The sequence below is a fragment of the Hevea brasiliensis genome, chromosome 2 (assembly GCF_030052815.1).
Source record: "Hevea brasiliensis isolate MT/VB/25A 57/8 chromosome 2, ASM3005281v1, whole genome shotgun sequence".
Lineage (NCBI taxonomy): Eukaryota > Viridiplantae > Streptophyta > Magnoliopsida > Malpighiales > Euphorbiaceae > Hevea > Hevea brasiliensis.
The window spans coordinates 7,761,964-7,788,723 of NC_079494.1; the positions used below are offsets into that span (position 1 = coordinate 7,761,964).

A 26,760-nucleotide genomic window follows, 5' to 3' on the forward strand; every position below is an offset into this window, starting at 1 on the left:
TGCACATTAACCAATTAGCATGCATATATCATATAATAGCATACATTCCCATACATCTCATGCATTCATGGATAAGCAATAAATATGGTATGATCATGGACTTTCTAAGGGATTCAATTCTGAGCCACCAAGAATTGAATCAGGGCATTCCTAGGTGCATTTCATTCATTCATTCATTTTACAAGAGTTGCTGAAGGAGTACATAATCAACACTTGATCTTGAATTCCTCCCACTGGTCCCACCAATGCTCTTGACCTCCTTAAACTTCTTGCAATCCAATATTACATGGTAATCCTTGGCATACCAAGGCGAATTTACAAGATCTTAAATAAATGAAATTACAACCCAAAAATTATTACAAACTTAATAATACATGCCCAAAATATATTAAAATAAATTAATTAATTTACAATCCCAAAGAAACATAAAAGAAATAAATCCAATCACATTGGTCTTTTATAGTCCATGATCATCCATCATGCATATCACTATTTAACAATTAAATAAAATATACATACTTAAATTAAATTGAATATCTCATATTCAACTTAAAAATCCAGATTTGAATATGATTCAAATAAATTTAAAAATTCATATTTGAATCTCATTCAAACAAATTTAAAAATTCAAATTTGAATCACATTCAAACAACTTTAAAAATTCAGATTTGAATCACATTCAAACAATTTTTAAAATTCTGATTTGAATCATAATTTAATTGTGTGATTAAAACTACTAATTAAACACTTTAATTAGTCAAAGAATAAGCCTTAGATCATACAACAATTGCAGAATTAAAAGCCAAACCTTGAACCACCCATGGTAGCCAAACCATGCACACCATTGATGGTGTTTTTTCAAATATGCCGCCACCTTGCTTTGTAACCAGCAATGATCTTTTGATCTCATAATCAAACACACAATTAAATCATATAATCAACAATCTAAATGGCAAATATAGTGGCTCTGATACCAATTGAAGGAATGGAAGCGTGAAAAACACAAGTTTATACCATTGAATTCAAAAATTTTCACCTAGGGTCATATGCACCATGCAAGATTTATTTTTATCTATTTGATTTCAATGATAAACAACATATTAAAACTCTTTTAATATATTTTTGGATCTGTATTTGCCATTTAAGATTTTAAAATTAATCAGATTAATTTTAGAACCCTAGATAAATCAAGAACGATTACACTAACCTTTTGATGCACTGCAGCGTGTCTGCGCCTTTGAGATTCGTCTTCAGGACACCAGATGTTGTCCCTCTAGCTTGTCCACACCAAGAACACCTATGGCAGCCCTTAAACAGCTTCTAAAGCTTTTTCTATTAATTAGAAATTCAAGTTCTGCCTTTTAAGAGATTAGAGATGTAAACAGGACACTAGAAACAATTTCTAGTGTTCTTAATTCAAGAGATTGATGGCTAATCTCTTTGAATTGATGAGAGATGAAGAATAATAGATGAAAAACCTCAAGGTGGCGTGACAAAGGAGAGGAGTGGTTGCTGGTTATTTTTTCTTTTCATAACCAAACTTAAATAGCTAGGTTAACACATTAAACCCTTGCCACATGTCACCCTTTAATTAGCTCTAGGTTTAAGTGACCTAATCACATTGTGCCAAGTGTCAAACCTATATTTAATCTTGATTTTAATCATCTTACATGATTAAAAAATATTTGGCAAGCTTATGTGTAATCCCATATGTCACCATCTCATGGTGCCACGTGTCACACTGTGAAATGACCAAAATGCCCATGTGTCTTAATTTTGAGTTCTTAACCCAAAATAATTATTTTCCTTCTTCTAATTAATTTATATCAAATATAAATTAATTAATTAATCTCTATTAATTAATTTCTCATTAATTAAATTCATATTTAAATACTTTAAATATAAATTTAATTTATACTACACATCCAATAATCTAGATTTGGTTTCAAGTCATGCTAGGGACTTTGCAATTTAATTACAAATCAAACCTATTTAATTAATCAATTAAACTCTTTAATTAATTAATTAAATTATATTTAAATAGATGATAACTTGTGCATGTGTGTGACTTACTAGGCTCATCACTAATTGGCAATGAGACATGATATCAACTCTTAATATCATCAGAACTCTTTCTTACCATAAATGATTTCTCTAAATCATTTTATGAACCTCATAGACCATGGTTAACACCTAGCATAGCATGCCATGGCCACCCAATTAGTAATAAGGTTTACCTTAAATGAACCTATAATCATATGTTACCATGCACTATAATCTCTCTGTTACAAAATCCCAACTCAAGCTGGAGTCATGGTTTATGTCAAACTCCATTTGCTATGAATATTATGTTCTCTTTTAATTCTAGTTCTTGATTAAAAAGATTTTCTCATCAGAAACTCTTTTCTGAATAAATCTATCTATCTTGGCCAGGAACTTGAAACATCAAGAACAATTAAATGAACATAGGATTTTATCTCTATTTACTTAGAGGAACAGATTCTATCTTGATCAACACCTATCTCCATATATAACTAGTAGGAGCCAACACATGCCCATATACCCATATATAGTACAAGTATGAAAGCAGTATCAAACTCAAACTACCTATATACAAGATAACTGTGCTATCTCAGGTCTAAAGATTATATGCACTGATATGATTTATGACAAAACATTGACAAGAGTAAACTCCATGTGCTTGTCATAAGTGTCACTGGTTCGGCCTACTTATCATTTATAAGTGCCTATCATGTTTGTTATATGGCATGAGACTCACCATTCCATCTTATTTATATCTCATATAAATAACTTGGGAACAAACATGAATACAATCTTTCTGGATAAGTCATGTCCTTATTATGAAGTATCCTCAATTGTGAACCTATTTATGATACTTTGTGCTAGAAATATTGTCACTCATATTCTTAACAACTTAAGAATAATATTTCTAACAAAATATCAATGGACCTTTTCTATTACACATAAATATATTATGTAAACGGAAAAGTGAAAATGCCTTTTATTAATAAAAATATGTACAAGATACATACTAAATGATATGCTCTAGGGCATACTACTAACACAGTTAAATCAACTTTAAGCGCTATATATATGTTTATTTATTTGTTTATAATATTTTTTTAATTTTATAAATAGAGCTTGTAAAAAAAATAAATAAATTAGGAACTTACTTTTCATTTGATTTTTATAAACATTATGTTTATTGTAATACCCTTAATTTTTAAAATACTTATTTTATGAGTAAATATTAATATTTTATTTTATTAAAATTTTAGAAAATTATTTGAATTTTTTCGAATTTTAGAAATCGGGTTTGATTTTTCAAAGTCAATAAACTTTGTTAATTTTTACAAATTAATTTAAAAACCACGTGGCAAAACTAAAAATAAATTCGGACTCTAAAAATTTTTCTGAGTTTTCTGAAATTTTTTCGGAATTTTTGGGCCTCGCTTTTTGTCCTAGGGCAAAGTAAAAATTCAATTTCGAAAATCCTGAATAAGACCGACCGAATCGAACCAAACCGGGTCGGACCGATCGAATCGGACCGACCTTTTCTTTATTCCTCTTCCTTCCCCCGCGTCGCGCCCGACCTCCTCCTCCTTCTCTAGTAATTTCTGTCTCCTCCCTCCTCCCCACAACCAACCGTCACCACCTAGCCCTCCCCCACACGCCGACGCACCACCTCCACCCTTTTCCATCACCGACCGCCCTCCAAATCGTCGGAAAACTCCCCATTTCTCCCCTTGCGCGTACAGCGCGACCTCTCACCTTCCCAGCCAAAATCCGGCCAATTCGACTACTGATCTGATCGGGTCTTGTCCCAAACAACCTATACTCATTGGGAGTTTTTCATAGACACCAAAAACATAGATTTTCATCGAGTATTTTGTCTAATTTTTGCCCGAGAAGTTTTAGCTTATTTTGAATTTTAGGTTAAATTTCTCCCAAACTGAAAACCCCACAGGAAATTCGAGAGTACCAGCGCGCTCTGCACGATGAGAGTTTCGCGAGGATATAAATTTCAAAATTTTTTGACACTAAAATTTCGGTACCCTCGTTTCATGGAAATTTGACAGTTGTTCGGGTTTGCAATTTCTGACCAGGCAGGCAGGCTACCAGAAAAACTTCAGAACTGAGTCGAGATGATAGGCTACCCCATAATTTTTAGACGTCCCAAACGTGTTCCAAGCTTCGAAATTGGCATAGGTGAGCCGGGACAACCTCTTCCTCCGTTTAGCCATCGCATTAACTTGTAAAAGTGTTGTGAGTAGATATTTATTTTATTTATAATTTCAATATTATTATATTTCTGCTATGCTCATACATCACTTATACTTATATTTATGTAGTTAAATATTAGGCATGCACTGTTTTGCATTTATACTTGATGATATTACTTTGATTACTGTGTTTTAATAATCTGGAGCTGTGTGTGTGAGTTGGTGTGTATGTGGAGTACATGGATATGGGTAGGACCGATAGACATGGCTGGAGCTTGACTCGCTAGGACCCAATCCTTATTATAGATAAGTAGGGGTAGGCACAGCCTTGAGTTGATCTCGCTGGCCCCCGCATATGGATTATTAAGCGAAAGTCTAACTCGAGTTGATCTCGCTGGCAAGTTTTAGATTAAAAGAGTTGGGTAGGCGAATCAACTCCCCATATATATATGTGTGAGTATGAATATGACTTGGGTGCGTGAGTGCTCCAGATTATTTTTTATGTGACCTGACTTGTTTGCAAGACTTGTATGAAGATAATGCATTTCATTTCTAAGGATGCATTAGAATTAAATAGTTATAGAAATTGTAGGTAAAATAAATATTTACTCTCTGAGTCGAACACTCACTCCTATTCACTATTTTTTCAGGATACAGGAGAGCCTTGCTATAAATGACCTGTTCCTTTCCTCACAGGTCCACTTATGTTCATTTTGTATAATTTATGTAATCAAGGGAAGTTTTAGAACTTCGCATGTGTAGGGGTTATTTAATTTGATTTGAGCTGTAAAAGATTATGTCTCTTTTCTTTTGAAAATTTATAAACTTCTTATGATCCATGTGATGTTGAATGGACTGGGTATATGGCTTGGTTTGAGGGAGCTGAGATCCCATTGATCTTATTGTGATTTGTGGATGATTGTGAGGGTGAGCTGAGCTCCCCAATGGATTAAATTTTTGTGTTTACAGGTCGAGTGAGTCAAAAACTCCCCGTTGGATGGTTCATATTATGGTCAGACTCTGTCCGATTGTTTCCTTGAAATTAGACCAAATATGGGTTTACATTTGGGTTGAAAGATAATTGGGCTTACTACAGGCTTTGGGGGCCTTATGCTGACCCAAGTCCTAGTGCCGGTCAGACCCACAAGTTCGGGTCATGACAATATTAGTATCAGAGCTTAGGCTCCAGATTCATGGGGAATATATGTCTAAGGTTTTGAGAAGAGTCTAGTTAGGAGTTACATGCGGAGAATAAGGTCCACATTCATCCTTGCATTGTCATCCTTGCTTCTAGTTTTTGCTTCATATAACTATATATAATTATGAGTCTATAGAGCTACGTAACATACTATTTTGAATTTTGTGGGCTAATGTTGCTGAATTTCAGGAAATGAGTAGAAGTAGAAGAGCTGCCACTATACCAAAATAGGATGTGCCAGACGAGGTATCATGCTCAAGTAGAAGAGGAGCCGCCACTAGTTCAAGAACAGTCTTTTGTAGCCCAGGGTCCTATGGATCTAATGGCAGCTACCCTAGCCAGATTGCCAAGGACCATCGATATGATGGCACAATATATGGTCCACCCTCCACAACAGCAGCAGCCCACCGCACTAAGAGCATAACCTTACAAATAAATAATTAATTTTAAGAAATTGGTGCCTGGTATCTATGATGTAGCTGATGATGCCTACCAGTTTTTTGATTTTTACAAACAGGCGGGGGTGGAACTACAGTTAACTGATAGGAGATTGGTAGAGTGTGTGCAGCATGTATTGGGGCCAGTGCAAAGGTAGTGGATGACAGACTACGTACTACCTCGCATTGAGGGATTATCTTAGACCCAGTTTGTGAAACTGTTCATCAACAAATTTGTCGACACCATATTTTGGCCGATCCCTGGAATCAATAAACTTTGAAACCGATCCCCAGCACCAAGCCTCTCTTTGCTAGTTAATCACATTTCCGATCTCTCTTCAAAAGGAATCAAATTAGTACTAAGTCTCCATATCATTTAAATCCTATCCGATCTCTTGAATCAATTACCAAGTTTTTCGGCCGGTCAATCACATTTCCGATCTCTCTTGTCAAATGAAATTGAACCAACATTAACTCTTCATGCCATCCGATTTCCCATTCATAAATATTGTGGATAGCTGTTCAATAAAGTTAAAGTTTTAATCCGACTTAATGGTGCTTCCGATCTTAAGTGTTCAGATCAGGTTTTCAGTTTTAATAATCTTAAGTTCCGTTCAGTGTTTGTTCTCGGTTTAGGTCGATCTCATGTCTACAAAGTTTTACCGATCTCTCATACATAGGTTAATAATTGCTTTCAAGTTGTTCTAATATGTTCAGACAATCAGGCGCTCATGCAACTTAGATACTTTTCGATCTCATTCAGTCATTAAAAAAAAAAGGGAAACTTCATTTCATTTCAAATTAAAAATTTATACAAGTCATTCGGCTGGTGGATCACCCCTAGCCTGTTCTACATTTTGTTCACCCCCTCTATCACCTTCGGCCTCCTCCTCGCTATCCTCTTCGTCTTGCAGAGCCAGGTCTATCATCCAGGAAAAGTCCTCTTCGGGATAACGCTTCTTGAGTTCGGCCAAGAGATCCCCATGGGGCGTTCACATAAGCACCGGCCTCCCTTGTCACCGTCTTTTCTTCTTTTGCCTTGAGTTTGTCAGTGAGGCGAGCAACATCGGTGGCTCGGAGCGCTCGAACCTCTTCAAGAACATGGGCTTGCTCGGTCAACTTATCCTCGTAGAACTTCATCTGCCCCTCAATTTCAGCTATATAGTTTTGGGCGGATGAAAGTTGGGATCAGAGGGAAGCTGCTTCATGACCCACCTTCTCGATCTCCTGCCTCATACGGTGAGCCTTCTCCCCGACAATGTGTTGGTTTACCAAACTCTCCACACTCAGGCTCATAGTCTGGGTCAGGATATCATTGAGATCATTCGGGGTTAGCCTATCCCGATCCTCCCGAAGGCAGATGGAGGACCCCAAGACCTTAGCAAAGCCCGAATTCTCTCGAACCGTCCGGTTCTTCTCCAGCAAGTGGATCAAGATTCGAGCGCCATGGGAAAGGGTCCTCACAGGTGGTTGGGAAGGACCCCCTTCCGCACTTGAAGCAACCGGATGAGGTGGTGGCTGCTCTTCATGCCGAGGAGGAGACCGAACCACTTCTATTTCAGGAACCGGCGGTCTTGAAGGTCGGGACAAACCTCCCTGTATCTCACTCGAATCATGCCTCGGCGTCTGAGAGGCCTTGGCGTACTTCATCTCCCGCACTTTTCTGGAGACCTCTCTCTTGCGCTTTCGGCTTTCCTTGGAAGCCTCGCCGCTCGCCATACCTACAAAAAGAAAAGGTCAGTGAGATCGCTAAGGCCCAAAGATCAAAGATATAGAAAGTATCGAGGCCGGGGTCAGAGAGCTGAAGCCCGCGTTCTTCGCCAGTAATCAACTCCATTGTCCAATGCTGTAGTTCGGCCATCACTGTATCTAAACAAGAGAACTTCTGTCGGGCCGCCTGATCTTTCAGTTCCATCACCATTAGGCCTTCTTCCCTCAGGGTGATGCGCTTCGGAAGTAAGGGACCCTGGTGCAGCCAACTAAGTGGGAAACCCTCAAAGCCGTTCAGAATTTTGCTCCTCAGAATAAAGAAGCGATTCTTCCAATTCTTCAGGGAGGAGGGCAGATCGGTAAAAAGCCCACAATGTGGCTTCGCCTGAAAGAACCAATACTCGTCGTCCTTTCGACGAGTTAGCCTATGTAGTTCAGCGAACACCTTAGCTGTAGGACTGAGTCCTTTGACTCGGCAAAGGCCTCTGAAGGCTACTAGGATCCGCCATGAGTTCGAGTGAAATTGGGCTATGCACACTTGGTGAAATTTTAGAACTTCCTTGAAGAAGTCGTCAAGAGGGAATCGCAGCCCGACTTTTAATTGCTCTTCGTATACCATAATCATATCATTCTCTTCGAAGAAGTGATCGGCTCGAAGATTGCCGTGACACTTAATGAGTTCATATGAATCGGGCTGAATGTTATACTCTTGGCTGAACGACTGCAGGTCGGTTTCTTGAAGGATTGATGGCAGCTCGTCCATGGAGAGGTTTTCTCTCCCTGAAGAATGTGTTCGTCTTGAGGGTCCCGCTTGACCACGGGCTGGAATAGAGGATGTAGGAGGTTCAGATCGCCCGCTCGGTCCGACCACCTCAACTTCATCTGACGACCACGAGACATGAATGGAAGGGGGGCTCGCCGCTCTCTGACCCTCGGCGCCACTCATTTTCAAAGAAAAGAGGAAATTTAAACTGAAAGAAAGATCAAAACCCTTACCGGAGTGTGATCGGTGTCGGAAGAACTTGAAAAAACGAGAGGATTTTGGAATCTCTCGTGAGAGGCTGAAAATGACATAAGGGTGCAACTGGCGGACCCATCCCCTATTTATACCCATCTGAGCATTTAATGCTCACGGTGTCCCAAGCGGCGCATCGGTTAGCGGGATTCGCCAGCTTTTTCTGACACGTCTCATGAATAATCCGAAAATTCCATAATTGAATAAGGAGAGATCGGCTGGTTAAAGGACCAGTAGATTAAGGTAGTTGTTTGGAATGACAGATCAGCTAAGGGCTATTCAGTTAAGAATCGGATCGGATGAACACATCAGAGATCGGAAAATAACCAATGCAATAATAATAAAATGATAATTGTATTTCATTTCTAAAAGGGAGATTACATCATTTGGGTGATCTCTAGAGATCGGATTACATTAAAAGGGAGAATACATCATTTGGGCGATCTCTAGAGATCGAAGGGGAAATTACATCATTTGGGCGATCTCTAGAGATCGGCAGTACATCCTATTTAGCGAAGGCCTATGTCAAAGCCTAGTCTCATGGCTGAATCAAAAGATGTGTTTGATTAGGAGACCGGCCATCGACATCGGATAGATGTACAGCTCAGATGGGGTGACTATGACTCTCATGAGGATAAGAGAGATCACCATCAATATTATCGCTCAGAACCGAGCCGCTGTCGGGACACCCAATGTGGTGAGAAGCCAAATGAACTTCGAAGGGCAGTCACCAAAGATCGGAGGGAAATTAGCAGTCTTCTCGCCCGAAATCGGTTCGCCGATTACATCGGTCAATTGATTCGGGGTCAACATAATCGATATTTTTGATCTGGATGGGTGAATTAGTCTAGTTCTCTCACTGTCATCAAATATGGCCATAATGATTTTCTGATCACCGGGGTCGAAAATTGTCAGTCGGTGAACAAGGTGAACAGCCGGGAAAAGATCAAAAGCAGCTATCATGGCCGGGATTGTTACCGGAGCAGTTAGAACAGGAAAAGTGAGAGAGGAGAAAATGAAATGCGGGAGGATTTTCTGACGAGGGTATATATATAGAGAAGGTCTGAGCATTTATGGCTAGCAGAAAACGAAGCGGACGCCTCGGAAATTGAAAGAATAAATGCCCTGACTGAACCGACCCGGACAAAGGAAAAGACTTTGGAATGAGAGAGATCGAGAGAGGGGCCCGGCATGAGAGTTCGGAAAAAGAGCATATTGGAAAGATCGGAAGGGAGGGGAGATTGGAATGCAAAGAGAATAAGACAACTTCCCATGACTGTTGTCATAATCAGAGCCGAGGTAGTTAAAGCGTTGCAGACAAGATCAAATCTCCTCCGCATGCCTCATTTGCAGAATCGGCCACATTGCTGACAGGTGCCAGAGTATGTCATGACAGTCCTGTACATCTCAATCTCTACCATTGATCTTACTTGTAAGGACAAGTCCGGAGCCTTTGGATCAAAGAAGAAGACGACAAGACCGATGCCTTTTATTCCCAGCCCTCGGATCGCCCTTGACAAGAAAATTTTGGGCCGTCAGATTAGAAGAGAGAAAGGACAATTATTATGAAAAGGATCTCAGCCGTTCATTTTGATTCTCTTTGATTCTCAAACATCAGATCGTGTCCTTTAAGATCTAAACCTTCCATCTCCTTCAAGGGGAATCCTGACCCTTCATTGGGAGCACACGTTCCCTATAAATACCTGCATGAAAACTGTTGATAGAGGGGGACGAAGAAAAAGGGTGGTGATTATAGTGGAAAGGCTCTGAAAATTAATTCAATTTTGCTACTCTGCTATTTTTAAGCTATAAAGACTTTAGAAACTAGTTTTCTAAAGTATTTTCGTTGAAGAAGTGTTGGACACTGGAACTCTTGATTTTCAGTTTGTTTGCTGCTCTGCGATACCCTTTCTTAAGTTTCAGTTCTGTTTTCACCACCTTTATATCCACTTTTATTTTCTGAGCTCAATCTCATTCATTATCATTCCAGTTCAATTACATGCTAACTAGGCATTCATCATTTCAAGGCAAGTATTAGTCCGCTGACTATTAGCCCGAAACTTTGCAACATTCGTGACTCCATAGTCAGTTCAATAGGTTCAACTTCCTGCAGGTGAGTGTCTAAACCGTTGCCTTATCCAGTGTTCATTTTTATTTTCTTTTTACGCTCGTAATCTTTGTTAAAGTTTGTCTTATGTTAGAAGGTCCCACGTGGGTGGTTATTCTCGAGTTTATCTTTGATATATCAGTTCATGTTATTTATTTATTCTTGGTCTTTTATTATTTCCTAATGTAGGCATTCTGGTTACGGGTAACGTATAGGTAGTTTGATAAAATGATGGGTAGCAGTATCTTAACATAAGAGTTTTTTTTTTTAACAAACGTTCGGATAATAAATCAGAGAGTTATGAAGTCGAACCACTAGACTAGCTCAAGAAGGTGACTGGGTAAGGTGGGGAGTCAGAGTAAAATTGAATTTCAGACTAGCAAATGAAATAGAGCAAATGTTACCTGCCAAAAGGTATTGGTAAGGCAATCACATAGGATGTCGGTAAAATTCAGTCTGGTATCCCCTGTCTAGTCACGAGGTACCAATGAGTTAAAAGAAGCCTTATTCGGGTCCCCGGCATCTTCGAATGCCAGAACCCTTAGTCTTAGGCTCTTATGATGTGTAGCTGTAATCAAATTTTAAGAGGTCAGAAAAGTCCTTATCCGACTCTCATTCAAGTAAGAGAGATCGGAGGAGAGTTCTTATCTGATTCTCAACCAAAACTTTAATAAATATTTAAAAGAGATTAGAGGAGAGTTCTTATCCGATTCTCAATCAAAAATCTTAGTAAATGTCTAAAAGAGATTGGAGGAGAGTTCTTATCCGATTCTCAATAAAAAATTCTAATAAATATCTAAAAGAGATAGGAAAAGAGTTCTTATCCGATTCTCAATTAAAAGTTTTAATAAATATTTAAAGAGATCGAAGGAGAGTTCTTATCCGATTCTCAATTAAAAGTTTTAATAAATATTAAAGAGATCGGAGGAGAGTTCTTATCCGATTCTCAATTAAGAGTTTTAATAAATATTAAAAAAAGATCGGAGGAGAGTTCTTATCCGATCTACAATCAAAACTTTTAATAATCATTTAAAGAGATCAGAAGAGAGTTCTTATTCGATTCTCAACCAAAATTTTAATAAATATATGGAGATCGGAGGAGAGTTCTTATCCGAGATCCATCATTCAAACTTTAAATAGAGTATCCCCGGAGATCGGAAAAACTTTTACCCGGATTTTCTCAAATTCAAACTAAGACAGCACAATACGCAAAGTAACCCCCTAAATAAAACTGATACGCAACACCAACTCACTAAGGGTCGTCTCATTTATTTATGTATCTGGGTAACCCGAATTAGTGAAAAATCAAATATTCTCTTTTATCAAAGGGATTAACATCTTCATTCTAACCCTCCTAACCATCGATTTTAATTTATAAATAACGTAAGGTTAAATCTGCTCACCCTCATTGAGGGACGAGGTGGGGTGCCTAACACCTTCCCCACCCGTTTACGGACCCCGAACCTAGAATCTCTGTATTTGAAGTGGTATCATTTTAAGTTGCATTTCATAAATGGTTTTCTTTAATTTCCCTCAAAATTAAAGTGGCGACTCCTCATTCCTTCCCACTTCGGTGAGGGTTCGTCCAGGCGACCGCAAAACCCTTGCGACAAAATTTATACCAGAAAGCTTCAGAGACCAAAAGCAGTAGGCCTTTGAGGCCTTAAGGCCAAATGGCAGATTCGTTGATGAATATGCTTCAGAATTTTTGGAACTGAGTAGATATACACCTACAGCAGTTGCTACAGAAAGTATGAAGGTAAAGAGGTTCCTAAAGGGGCTAGACAGGAAGTATGCAAACCTGGTCATATTGTCTAATTAGTCTTTTGATGTAGTGGTGGATAGAGCCAGACAAATTGAGATTAGTTACCTAGGAGATGAGGGAAACAGAGTAAAGAAGAATCTAGTTGAAGGGTTATCTAGTCTCCCATAGATGCACAATATGGGTGGCAGCTAGAGCCACCTTAGTGGAAAAGCTAAAGGCAGTAGGAAGGCAGGTTATAAGCATAGAGCTAGAGGATTCAGGCCAAGATATGGCTCAAGCAGTGGTCAGAGTTTAGGATACAGCAGCTCAGGTTCTGGTTTGGGGTCTTCTTTGGCACCATGCAAGCAATGTGGCAGAAGTCATTCAGGGACTTGTTTAATGAGCTCTAGTGGATGCTTTAGATGTGGCCAACGGGATCACTTTGCTAGGGAATGCCCCATGTTCAGTGGGCACCTAATAGGGTCGTAGGGTTCTATTATAAATATTCCCCAACAATCACACCTTAGCATATCCAGCATGGCAGGTAGCTAGTATAGTGGCCAGCAGGGTCGTGGACAAGGAGGACATGGATTTGGAGGCAGCAGATTAGGAGGCAGAAGTCAATATCAGGGTTGTACAGTGTAGGGAAGAGGTCAAGCTCGGGTTTTCACCCTAACACACTAAGATGCCCAGGCTTCAAATGCAGTTGTGGCTGGTATTCTTTTGATATGTTCTTTTGAGGCACGTGTTTTAATAGATTTTGTGCTACGCACTCGTTTGTTTCCCTTGTATTTGCCTTGAGGTTGGGTCAAAATCTTGCTACATTAGAATGTCCTTTATCTGTAGCTACCCCTCTTAGTGATAACATAGACGTAAACATGGTTTTTCTGGGTAGCCTAGTGGTTGTAGATGGGAAGACCCTCCCGGCAGATTTAGTTCCTCTACCAGTAATGGACTTTGATGTAATCTTAGGGATGGATTGGCTATCAACTCATTATGCCACCCTAGATTACAGAAATAAAAAGGTGTATTCCCACAGACCAGGAGTATAAGAGTTTAGTTTTGATGGTAACAGAAGTGTGGCTCCGTACAACCTAGTGTCAGCCATTAGTGCTAGAAAGATGTTGAGGCACAGATGTCAAGGTTATTTGACAATAGTAAGGGACACATCTACTGAAGGTATAAGCATGGAAGATGTTCCTGTTATCCAAGAGTTCATTGATATTTTTCCTGAAGAGCTTCCAGGGTTGCCCCCAGAAAGGAAAATAGAATTCTGCATAGATATTGTGCTGGGTACAAACCCCATTTCTATGCCACTTTATAGAATGGCACCAGCAGAATTGAAGGAGCTAAAGGAGCAGCTATAGGAGCTTCTGAACAAGGGTTTCATACTTCCAAGCACTTCACCTTGGGGTGCTCCTATTCTGTTTGTAAAGAAGAATGATGGATCCTTAAGATTGTGCATTGATTACAGGTAGTTGAATAAGGTGACCATCAAGAATAAATATCCACTTTCTCGAATTGATGACCTGTTCGACCAGTTGCAAGGGGCGAGGTACTTCTCCAAAATAAACCTAAGGTCAGGTTATCATCAATTGAGAATCCGGGATAAGGATGTGCCCAAGACAGTGTTCAGGACAAGATATGGTCATTATGAGTTCTTGGTGATGTCTTTTGGACTCACTAATGCACTAATGGCCTTTATGGACTTGATGAATAGGGTGTTCAGACCATTCCTGGACTGTTTTGTCATCGTATTCATAGATGACATTTTGGTATATTCTCAAACTGAGGAAGAACATGTGTGATATTTGAGGATAGTGTTGCAGACCTTGAGGGAGCACCAACTATATGCAAAATTTTCAAAATGTGAATTTTGGCTAGAAAGCGTCTCATTCTTGGGACACGTGGTTTCTAGTGAAGGTATTCAAGTAGATCCCAAGAAAATTGAGGTAGTAACAAACTGGCTTAGGCTTACAATAGTCACTGAAGTACTGAGTTTTCTAGGTCTGATAGGTTATTACAGGCGTTTTGTGCAGAACTTCTCTAGGATAGCAACTCCCCAAACTAAGCTAACTAGGAAGAATGTTCCATTCATCTGGACTGATAAGTGTGAGGAGAGTTTCTAGAAGCTTAAGGAATATTTAACTACAGCCCCTGTGTTGACATTACCGATAAGTGGTGAAGGATATACCGTGTACTGTGATGCCTCTAGAGTTGGTTTAGGGTGTGTTTTGATGCAGCATGAGAAAGTAGTGGCTTATGCTTCAAGGCGGCTAAAGAGGCATGAACATAACTACTCCACCCATGATTTGGAAATGGCGGCTATAATCTTTGCATTAAAGATCTAGAGACACTATCTGTATAGTGAGGTGTGTGAGATATACACTGACCACAAGACCTTGAAGTATATTTTCCAGCAAAGGGACTTAAATCTGAGACAAAGGAGATGGATAGAGCTACTGAAGGATTATGACTGCACCATTCAATACCATCCTTGGAAGGTAAATGTGGTGGCAAATGCTTTGAGTAGGAATTCTTCAGGCAGCTTGGCACACATATCTAGTGAAAGGAGGCCATTAATTCAGGAGTTACATGGGTTGATCGATCAGAGACTAATCTTGGATATATCTAATGAAAGTGAGGAGCTTCAGTTAGACATCTCTTCAACTCATCAAAACTCTGCTGGCATTTATCAGTCCACTGAAATTTCACATCTTTTCGAAGCAGTTTGGTCAGTGGAGATGCCAACATGGAAAAACCCTTCACAAACCGACGGTAATATCCAGCTAAACCCAGAAAATAGCGAACTTATATAACATTTCTGGGTGGCTTCCAATTAAGGATAGCGTCAATCTTACTAGGATCTACCTTAATTCCCTCTGCTGATACTATGTGCCCCAAGAAAGAAATCTCTTTCAGCCAAAATTCACATTTCGACAATTTGGCATACAACTGTTTCTCCTTTAAGGTCTGTAGCACAATCTGCAGATGTCTATCATGCTTTTTGCATTTCTCGAATACACTAAGATGTCATCAATGAATACCATCACAAACTGATCTAAGTATGGCCTGAATCGGACCGACCAAATCAAATTGGACTGGGTCGAACCAGTTGAATTGGACTGGCTAATTCTTTGTTCCTCTTCCTTCCCCCGTGTCACACCTGACCCCCTCCTCCTTCTCTCGTAATTTCCCTCTCCTCTTTCCTCCCCACCGCCGGCGGTCGCCATCTAGCCCTCCCCCACACGTCGCCACACCACCTCCACCCTTCCCCATCACCGGCCACCCTCCAGATCATGGAAAAACTCCCCATTTCTCCCCTTACGTGCGCAGCATGACCTTTCACCTTCCCGACCAAAATTCAGCCAATTTGACTACCCATCGGATCGGGTCTTGTCCTAAATAACCTCTACTCGTTGAGAGCTTTCCATAGACACTAAAAACACAAATTTTCATTGAGTATTTTGTTTAATTTTTGCTCAGAAAGTTTTAGCCCATTTTAACTTTTGGACTAAATTTCTCTCAAATCAGAAACCCCACAAGAAATCCGAGAGTACCAGCGCGCTCTACACGATGAGAGCTTCATGAGGATATAAATTTCAAAATTTTTCGACACTGAAATTTTGGTACCCTCGTTTCATGGAAATTCGACAGTTATTCAGATCTACAATTTCGAGTCAGGCAGGCAGGCTACTAGGAAAACTTCAGAACCGGATTAAGATTATAGGCTACCCCACCATATTTAGACGTTCCAGAAGCATCCCAAGCTTCGAAATTGGCATAGGTGAGCCGGGACAACATTCTTCCTTTGCCTAGCCACCGCAGTAGCTGGTAAAAGTATTGTGAGTAAATATTTATTTTATTTATAATTTCAATATTATTATATTTCTGGCATGCTCATGCATCACTTATATTTATATTTAAGTAATTAAATATTAGGCATGCCTTATTTTGTATCTATACTTGATGATATTATTTTGATTGCTGTTTTTTGATAATTTGGACCCGTGTGTGTGAGTTGGTGTGTATGTGGAGTATATGGATATGGTTAGGACGGGTAGACACGACTGAAGCTTGACTCACTGAGACTCGATCCTTATTATAGATAAGTCGGGATAGGCATGGCTTTGAGTTGATCTCGGTGACCCCTACATATGGATTATTAAGCGAAAGTCCGGCTCAAGTTGATGTCACTAGCAGGTCTTGGATTAAGAGAGCTGAGTAGGGGGATCAGCTCTCTATATATGCATGCGTGAGTATGAATATGACTTGGGTGCGTGAGTGCTCCAAATTATTTTTGATGTGACCTGAATTGTTTGCATGACTTGTATGAAGATGATGCATTTCATTTCTAAGGATGCATTAGAATTAAATAGTTATAGAAATTGTAGGTTAAATAAATATTTACTCTCTGAGTTGAACGTTCACTGCTATTCACTCTTTTTCCAGGATACAGGAGAGCCTTGTTGTAAATGACCTGCGCCTTTCCTCACAAGTCCACTTATGTTCATTTTGTATAATTTATGTAATCAAGGGAAGTTTTAGAACTCAACATATGTAGGGGCTATTTAATTTGATTTGGGCTGTAAAAGATTATGTCTCTTTTCTTTTGAAAATTTATAAACTTCTTATGATGCATGTGATGTTGAATGGACTGGATATATGGCTTAGTTTGAGAGAGCTGAGCTTCCATTTGATCTTATTATGATTTGTGGATGATTGTGAGGGTGAGTTGAGCTCCCCAATGGATTGAATTTTTGTGTTTATAGGTCGAGTGAACCAAAAACTCCCTGTTGGATAGTCCACATTATGGCGAAACTCTGTCTGGTTGTTTCCTTAAAATTGGACCAAATATGGGTTTATGTTTGGGTTGAAAGATAATTGGGCTTACTACGAATTTCGGGAGCCTTATGTTGACCTAAGTTCTAGTATCGGTCCGACCCACGAGTTTGAATCGTGACATTTATAAGTTAATTTGATCAAATATTTTATCTCACAATCAAATGCAAAGAAAATAATTACACCTAATAGAATTTTTGACTTTCAAGAGAGGGAGAGAAATTGAATTGCTCAAATTCGCAGATACAAATCTCGCTACCAAACCAATTCAGCAACTTCTATATTACTTATCAATTATTTATAATTATTTATAATTGTTTAAGTTAAATATATAATATTAAATATTTATAACTTTCTATTGGCGTGTGCATACTAAAAATTTATAAATTAATTTTCATAAAGTAAAACACTGCATAGTAACACGCTTGCTGAGAATTTATTCATTATAATTATTATATGTGTAATAAATATATTAAATTAATCATAATTAATGATTATAATATAATAATAATAATAATAATAATAATAATAATAATAATAATAATAATAAAATAATCAGAACCGCATAACCCCATAAAAAAATAGAGGGAAGTTTGGTTGGAGGGATTATGATGCGTGATTTTGGAAAATTCACATATTTTATTTAAAATTCATGATTTGATTGGAAAAAGTGAATTATAATTTTTTTTATTTATGATTAAAATATCTTTACGTAAATTTAAAAATATATTTTCTCACATTAATTTAATATATTTAAAATAAAATAAATTTTGAAATCATCATAAAATAGAGATATTGCAAAATTAATTCGAAAATGAGAAACTTTAAAATTTCTCATAAGACAATAAAATTTATAAATAAAATTCATTTTATAAAATCCCTTATTTTAATGAAAGAGAAATTCTATAAATATTTTTCTTATTTCAAAAATATTCTTTTTATTTTGTGAATTTTATCGAAACACCTAGCAAATGAGATTAATTTTATCAATTGAATTAGATATTTATAGAAAACCAAATATATTGATTTTGACAAATCTTATGGATTTGAATAATAGAAAGCTTAAACTATGGGTTCAAAGTGGAAGCTTACGCTAAATCAAAGATGGCAATATAACAAGTTATCGACCCATGTAGAAATTTAATAAAAAAAAAACAAAATTTATAACTTAGTCACTAAATTTGACCCTATAGTTTTTAAATTCTTAAAAATTAATTATTAAATCTTTAAATTTTATATTATATTATATTTTAATCTTTGAATTTTAAAAATTAATTATTTAATGCCTTTAATTTTAATATATAAAATAATTTATTTCTCATAATTTTAATATTTATAATAATTATTTTATATATTAAAATTATAAAAATTAAATTATAATATAATAAAATATTCAGACACTTATAATATTATACAAAATTTATAAACTAAATAATTAATTTTTCAAAATCCACTTATAATGTAAGACTAAACTTACGGACCAAATTGTAAATCCCCATTAGAAAAAGCCATACAGTCAAAACCCCAATGAACGATGGCAAGTATTTCTATGCCGCGCTTGGATTCAACTTCTTTCTGGAAGAGTCTTAAATGCGAACAAGCAAAGTGAATTATATGCTTGGATGATTGTTCAGAGAAGCTTCTATAGCTCTTTTTGATTACATACTTGGAGAGTCGAACTCGGGTCTCTTAGATTGAACGTATATGCAATTATCATTGAATTATGCCCACGGCTCCTGCAACCTTCTCTTGCTTTTGTTTCTATTGCTAAATCAACACCGAGCCAAAAATCAATTTTAGACACGAGGAGAGGTATTACCAGAGTGCAACGCCATGATAGCCTATATATACATGCTTTCACTACAGATGAAAATCAAGTGAATTTATAAAGTATCAAATGCACATATGCACAAGAAAAAGAACAAGATTCATTCCTCACAGCAGCATCAAATTTATGCAAATTTTTGTTTGCCATAACCATATGAACAAATGTGCTCCTCAAAAATACCCCATGTGTATCAGATATGAACAAATTTTTATCTAGCTGCGGAAACACACTTCTCAGTTCTCAGTACCTGCAGTCACAGGGGACTTGATGTGTGGAACAACCTGTAAGAGGACTTCGACATGGATAAACGGAGAAAGCAACACTAACATTACATGAACCCATGTGCATATGTAAATGTAGATTACCTGATCATAACTCGAAGCACCATCTGTCTGAATTTTAGTTCTTTTTGAGCCGCATGTGCTGCTTGTCTTTTCACTTTTAACATCTTCATCCACAAAATTCTGATCTGACACCTCTATAAGAAGAGGAACAATGTTAAATTTTCATATTTAGCAAGCATATCATTAGCCCATGAAGCGGTTCTAGAGCTCCTTAGCATAGGCAGAAGGACCAATGATTACATTTACACAACTCAAAGAGAACCTTCAAGGAAGCACAACAGAATGTTGAAGTATGAGCTTACCTTTGTTGCTGTCAAGGCCTTGACTACATGAATAGCATCTACAAAGATAAGAATGTTTCAAACGAGTTGCTGTTCCACTTGCCGCTGCCTTCTTCCTGCTTAAGTTGGTTGCTTGACTTTGCGATGCAGCACTTTCATGGAGAGGGACATGGGGTTTTCTTGCAGACCTATAGTGCTGGATCCATGGATTTATCAGAAGGCCGCGGGGTTCATTTGCTATTTTTGCATGTGAATCAGACTTTTGAAAATTGATTTTCTTCCAGCAACCCCCTCGAAGAACCTTGAACTGGAATATAGAAGGCATTTTCATCAATAAATACACATCCTTTTGCATGTTTATGCGCAATATGAACGGCATATAAGCAAACAAAAGAGAAGTTTCCAACCTGGCCAGATGGAGCAGTGTTACAATGTACCTGCTGTGACAATTTAGGATCTGACATCTCCTCTTGGACTTGGCAGCCAAGAAGATCCATGGAACTATATAATTGATTAACAAATGATGCTTCCATGGATTTAAGGTAAAGACTATGTTTCTCATTTGTCCATTCTATAGACATAGAATCTTTCGTTGAAAAATCCTGATAATTATAGTTAAAATTATGATCAGAAATCCTCCAAAAACCAAAGACACTTTTAGCCACAAACTGTCAAAAGGGGTTTATAATCAAGAACTAATTGATATTAATTGAAAAAAAAAACAACATGGCAGTAACCTTGAATAACCCCCATCAATAAGACTTGGCAACAGCAACAAAATAGAGAGTATATATGCCAATAATTCTGTTAAAATTCAATCAAATAACTCCTCAGAAATCTAATTTCCAGTTAATTTTTTGATTTGTGTAGTTTTTGGGCTTGTGAATTATATTATTGGATGTTGTATGACCATCTATGGGACTAATCTGGTGCCTTCATGGGGTATATCATATATAATTCATAGCTCTATTTTGTTGCAAGCAGCGTGTCATTGCCATGATGGCATCAAAGCACAGGCCATTGGATGGGCCAACAAGCAGAGTAACTTCAAAACAAAACAAAAAGAAAATTGTTGAATCAGCCAACAACAGGACCAGGGTGTTTGGATATGGACCAAAACAACAGTCCTTAGATGAAGCAAAAGGACAGATCTTTTGAAAGGAAAACGCGACAGACCTTCCAGAAAAATGAAATTGAAGCGCGTCTTATCTCAAAAGAAACAAGAAAAGAAATTCAGGCAAAAAAGACACAGAAGAAATTGTGTTACCTGTTGAGCTTGATTGAACTCGCCTGACCCGCCACAGGCTGAGCCAGAAGATTCCGAACTCATCCGAGTTTCACTTCTACAACGATCCATCTCTATGTCTTCACAAAATCTAGAGGAATAGATGCCAGATTGAGAAGCAGAAGAAATGACGGAGAGAGGGAGAAGGAAAGAGATGAAAAGAAGAGAAAGAGGAGATGTGATGAAGTGGAGGGTGGCGTTGGGGACAAAAGCCCGTTACAGTTGTCACCGCTTTTACACGTGTAGTTGCCACGTCACTAAACGTGCTGATTGTCTTCAAGTAGAGAAGCAGATATTTTTTTTGAGTGCGTAGAAAATATCTATTGTCTCCTTTTATTTAGATAAATATCTATTGTCTTGGCTTGAGCGTTAAGGTTACGTGGCGGTGCGCATTTATTATCGTCAGGAAAACAATATGACCATCCGCTGTTTTCTGCTGATTGATAAACAATATTTTTCAATTATATATATATATATATATTATAAATTACATTATAGACATAGTTATTTATTATAATATTATTAAATAATTTATAATTTATATATTATAAAAAATATCACATATTTAATTTATATGTATATATATTTTATTTTTTATTAAAATAAAAAAAATTAAGAGAATAAAGATACAAATTTAAATTTATGAAATGGGGGATATATTTTTAATGATCGAATTAAATTAATTAGGCAAAATATCTTATTTGCTATTATTAGTTTATGTTTGACATGAACCTGCTACCCCATTTTCAGATTCAAAATGGACGGCAGGGCCAGGGAAAGTGCATACAAGCATAATTAAGAATTGATAAATTGATGGAGACAATAATATCTTAACAGATTTTATTCTATATAAAAGGAATATATAAATATAAATATAGAAGTATCCACGCCACGATTTGTAGATTAGAAAAGTAATGTGGGGCTTTTTGAAGATTATCAAAATCTGTTTATATAATTAATTAGTTAAATATAAAAAAATATATATTTTTATAATAATATTTTTAAATTTTTTTATTATAAATAAAAAATTTAAGTATTTTATTAAATTATTAAATTTTTAAATATAAATTATTAATAAAAATATAATTTAAATATTATTCACTAATAATTGAGTTTGAATATTAAAAATATTAATTAAATTTGAATTTGAATATGATAATTTTTATTTTTTTTATATATATATAAGTGAAAAATGGAGAACAATAGTACTTTTGTCATTAATTCACATAAATTCATTGCTAATAACTTTTAGTGTTATCTTTCATTAAACCTTTAAATAATTTTAATTTATAAATATTATTAAAATTAACATAAAATAAAATTTTAATACTATTTTAATAATAATTTTATTTATTCCAAAAATTTTATTATAATATTTAATTTAATGATTCTATATATAATCTTAATCATATAAATATTATTAAAACATCTTTAATGTAAATGGTTAAATTGATTTCCTATTTAAATTTAAATTCCACAATTTTATTAAAAAATATAATTTTGATTTCCTATTTAAATTTAAATTCTATATTTTTATTAAAAAATATAATTTCATTAAGAATTTTCTCAAAATTAATTAAAAGTTAAAATAAGTAATATAAATAATAACTTGTACTGCCCTAAAAATGTTAAAATTTAATAAATTGTGTAAATAATTATTTTAATTTTTTTATTTCTTTTAAATGTATTTTATAAAATTAATTTAAAATTTCAATCTTAAATTAAATGATTATTTTTTCTAAAGTTAATTTTATATTCATAATTATTATTATCGTAGTACTTATGTATTTATTTTATTAAAAATAATAAATGTTAGATATTGTGAATTAGATTATTATTATTAGTAGTAGTTATTATCGTAGTACTTATGTATTTATTTTATTAAAAATAATAAATGTTAGATATTGTGAATAGTAGTAGTAGTACTTTACTTAAATATGGTTTTAAGGGAATTTAAATAGGATGGGCTTAATTGAAAGGTATTTCGGACTTGATTGTAAAATCATAAAAAGTTAAGGGATTAAAAGATAAAAAAGAAAAAAAAATCAGATCGTGGTGAACTGCCCCCTTCCCAAAACACCCACCCCCCCACCCCGCCCCCTCCCCCTCCCCCTCCCCCCTTTCTCATCTCTCCCATCCATTCTCTCTTCCCCTCTTCTCCATTTTTTCTGGCAACCAACAAACCACCATCACTGACGAGGCTTCCAGCAACTATTCCATGACAAGACGACCACGATGAGACACTAAATGGTGGTGAACTGCAGCAGCGCCAGTGAGAAAGAAAGAGGAGAGAGAGAGAGAGAGAGTAATCGCATAAAAAGAGACCTAACTTTCTAACATCTTTCAGGCCGTTTTCAATGGCCATTTTTGGCAATTTCAAGTGCTATGAACTCCTAGGATGACAAGCTTTTCAGATGGGACCTGTGGTACTCCATTTGGTGGCCGGAGGAAGGAGATCCAACGAGTGAAAAATGAGAGAGAAAATGGGTCGCTGTGAGCTTTCCGGCTATTTTCCAGTGATCCAACTGTCAGATCAGCTATCCGAGACCACCATTAAACTTAAAGCGATGAAACCTTTAAGATGGGACAAACTCCGCTTCGATCGGATACCGTTTGGAAAAGACGATCATCGGACGGTTAAGATCACTCAGTGAGATTTTTTTTGAGTTTTCAATGCCCATAAATTAAATATAATTATATGATAATTATTAATAATTTATAGGCTTTATTTAGGTACAATCGGATCAATGATAGTTCATTGGCACTCGAGACCGAGTTTTCAGGCTAGTTCGAGCGTCCACGAGCTGTTCCAGAAAGGGATTGTGCCCACTGTCAATCTTATGGTTTTCAAATGTTCCGGAAAAGTTTCAGGTAGTAGAATTTACAAAGATAGTCCTAACTCAAGTTGTGTAGTTTATACCTCAATTAAGTACTGGTTAAATCTGTAAAATATTCCTAACTTAATAAAATTAAGTAAAATAACTTAAATTAATACAAGGATAATGTGGAGGACCTCCAAGAATATTTTTATAATTTTTAAAGTGTTGAAAATAATTATTTGGATTATAAAAGATTTAGGGATTGAAGCTGGAATTTGGAAGATTAAACTTAGATTAGGTTTCTTGTAGGCTCTGAATAGACATTATAATTATTATTGTGAGCCTAAGGCCCTATGTGTTGTTGTTATTGCATTTTCTTGCAGGGGGTTAGATCCAGTTATAAAGGAGACTCTGCCAAAATTTTAGCAAGAATGTAGGAAATTTTCTTGTTTCTTTAATTAAATTAATTAGTTAATTTTGTCAATAAATTAATAAAGAAGTCACTATGTCTGTATAGGTGATCGGTGTCAGCTAACCTTTTTCTCCAGTCGAACCAGCCACAATCAGGCCAATCAGTTTATGAATTGAATATTGATTATTTTTATAATTTCAATAAAAATTATATATCAAGCATGCGCATGTATTTTATAAATATTTAAGTATGTATACAAATAGTTAATTTATTAGGGGTATTTTGGTTGCTGCATTTTTAATTATTATTATTATTTATTTATAATTGTCACCCTAATGATAGTTTAGAGCTAGGTATGTTATTTATATATAGATATGGATACAGATTGAACAGGTAGTCGCTGCTTGAACTAATCTCGCTAGAACTTAGTTCTTATGGATATGAAAAATCGGGGTGAGACACGGCTTGAGTTGATCTTGTTGGCCCCTACATTTGAATTTAAGTGAAAGTTCGGTTTGAGTTGAGCTCGCTGGTAGGATTTGGATTGAGAGAGCTATATAGGGGATCAACTCCCATATTTATGTATTGATCTGACATATTGAGTGCATGAGTAGCTCTAAATTATATTCTCGTGCTAGTATTGAATAAATTATTGTTATATGTGATGGATGTGTATTTCATGGTAGGATTGCACTAATTTTTAGATAGTTATAGAAATTGCATATACAATCAACATCTAAACTCTCTGAGTCGAATGATCATTCTGTTCAAATATTTTTTCCAAATTTCCGAAGGAGCAAGTTTATTTTTTTGAGTCTAATTTACATTTTTCTCCGTAGGTCGTGGTGTTTCTTAGTTTAATAGTTTTTATTGTATCTATTTATTTATTTATTGATTTATCTATTTGTTTAATTACTAGAATTCCGCTGTGACATTAGTTTTTTAACATATTATATTAATTAATGAAAAACTAATGATATTCAATGGTTTGTACATACTATATATTAGGGTTGAGTTAAACTTCCCTAATAGTGAATTTAAACATATTTTATTTTATTTTATTTGTATGTTGGGCCTTGATTTTGGTCCTGGTAATAGATTTGAAAATAATAAGACTTACTATAGGCCTTAACTTAGGAGAATGAAAACTTAAATTTAAATTTATTAAATGAACGGTATATTTTTAATTACTAAATTAAATTAGTAAGACAAAATATCTTATTTACTATTATTAGTTAATGTTTGACATGAGCCTGCTACCCCACCTTCAGGTTCAAAATGGACAGCAGGCCAGGGAAAGTGCATACAAGCATAATTCTAAAAATTGAACAATTGATGGAGACAATAATATCTTAACAGATTTTATTCCTTATAAAAGGAATATATAAATATAAATATAGAAGTATCCACACCACGATTTGTAGATTAGAAAAGTAATGTGGGGCTTATTGAATTTATAAAGTAATATTTATATTAAGTTTGGGTTGAATTCAAATTTAATGAGTTAATTATGATTATCACAATCTGTTTATATAATTAATTAGTTAAATATAAAAAATATATTTTTTATAATAATATTTCTAATTTTTTTATAAATAAAAAATTTAAATATTTTATTAAATTATTAAATTTTTAAATATAAATTATTAATAAAAATTATTAATTAAAATGTGATTTAAATATTATTTGATAATAATTAGGTTTGAAATGAGTTTTATTATTGAAAATATTAATTAAATTTGAGTTTGAATATGGTAATTTTCATCTTTATATATATATATGAAAAATGGAGAACAATAGAATTGACAAAAATACAATGCCAATAAAACATATCTATAAGGACATTTATATGAATTCATCTCCATTAATAAAACTCACAACAACATATTTGTCACTAATTCACATAAATTTATTGCTAATAACTTTTAGCAATAATATAGACGTCCCGCTTTATCTTTCACTAAACCCTTAAAAAAGTTTAATTTCTAAATATCATTAAAATTAATCTAAAATAAAATTTTAATAATAATTCTATTTATAAAAAAAATTCTATTATAATATTTAATTTAATGATTCTATATATAATCTTAATCATATAAATATTATTAAAACATCTTTTATGTAAATGGTTAAATTGATTTCTTATTTAAATTTAAATTCTATAATTTTAAAAGCTGTTAAAAAAATTGTTAAAACTCGAATTTTACGTCGGATCGGTATTAGAACTTGGGTCAGCATAAGGCCCTGAAGCCCTTAGTAAGCTTAATTATTCCTAACCTATCCATAAAGCCCATAATTATAGTATAATTTAAAGACAATAAATAGACAGAATCCGACTATAAATTAGACTATCTAACGGGAAGTATCAACTCACCCAACCTGTAAACACCAAAATAACACAATTTGGGGAGTTCATCTCACCCTTACAATCCTTAAACAAATGAATAATCAAATGTGAGCTCAACTTCCTCATGCATAGAAACAATCTATCTCA

At 35.4% G+C, this 26,760-nt stretch overlaps 2 protein-coding genes across 6 annotated transcripts; one reads left to right on the plus strand and one right to left on the minus strand.

The window, feature by feature from the left end:
* Positions 1–18,770: 18,770 nt before the first annotated feature.
* LOC110649261 (cold-regulated protein 27) lies at positions 18,771–21,240 on the minus strand. 4 transcript variants are annotated; one of them, XM_021803793.2, is made up of 5 exons: positions 21,018–21,236; positions 20,158–20,352; positions 19,772–20,057; positions 19,491–19,603; positions 18,771–19,064 (listed from the first exon to the last, which is right to left on the minus strand). In XM_021803793.2, exons 1-5 carry the CDS (start codon positions 21,105–21,107, stop codon positions 19,059–19,061), a joined length of 690 nt encoding a protein of 229 aa, XP_021659485.1. In that variant the 5' UTR covers positions 21,108–21,236; the 3' UTR covers positions 18,771–19,058. The 4 variants fall into 4 exon arrangements, with proteins under 4 accessions (XP_021659485.1, XP_021659476.1, XP_021659469.1 ...); XM_021803784.2 differs by lacking the exon at positions 18,771–19,064 and adding an exon at positions 19,204–19,406 and having other exon boundaries at positions 20,188–20,352; positions 21,018–21,240; XM_021803777.2 differs by lacking the exon at positions 18,771–19,064 and adding an exon at positions 19,204–19,388 and having other exon boundaries at positions 21,018–21,237.
* Positions 21,241–23,145: 1,905 nt separating this feature from the next.
* On the plus strand, positions 23,146–24,487 carry LOC110648775 (uncharacterized). Of its 2 annotated transcripts, XM_058133544.1 has the most exons (3): positions 23,146–23,685; positions 23,758–23,906; positions 24,238–24,487. In XM_058133544.1, the coding sequence occupies exons 1-3, from the start codon at positions 23,507–23,509 to the stop codon at positions 24,243–24,245; spliced, it is 336 nt and encodes a 111-aa protein (XP_057989527.1). In that variant the 5' UTR covers positions 23,146–23,506; the 3' UTR covers positions 24,246–24,487. The 2 variants fall into 2 exon arrangements, 1 of the variants encoding a protein (XP_057989527.1); XR_002493629.2 differs by lacking the exon at positions 24,238–24,487 and having other exon boundaries at positions 23,769–24,032.
* Positions 24,488–26,760: the final 2,273 nt, after the last annotated feature.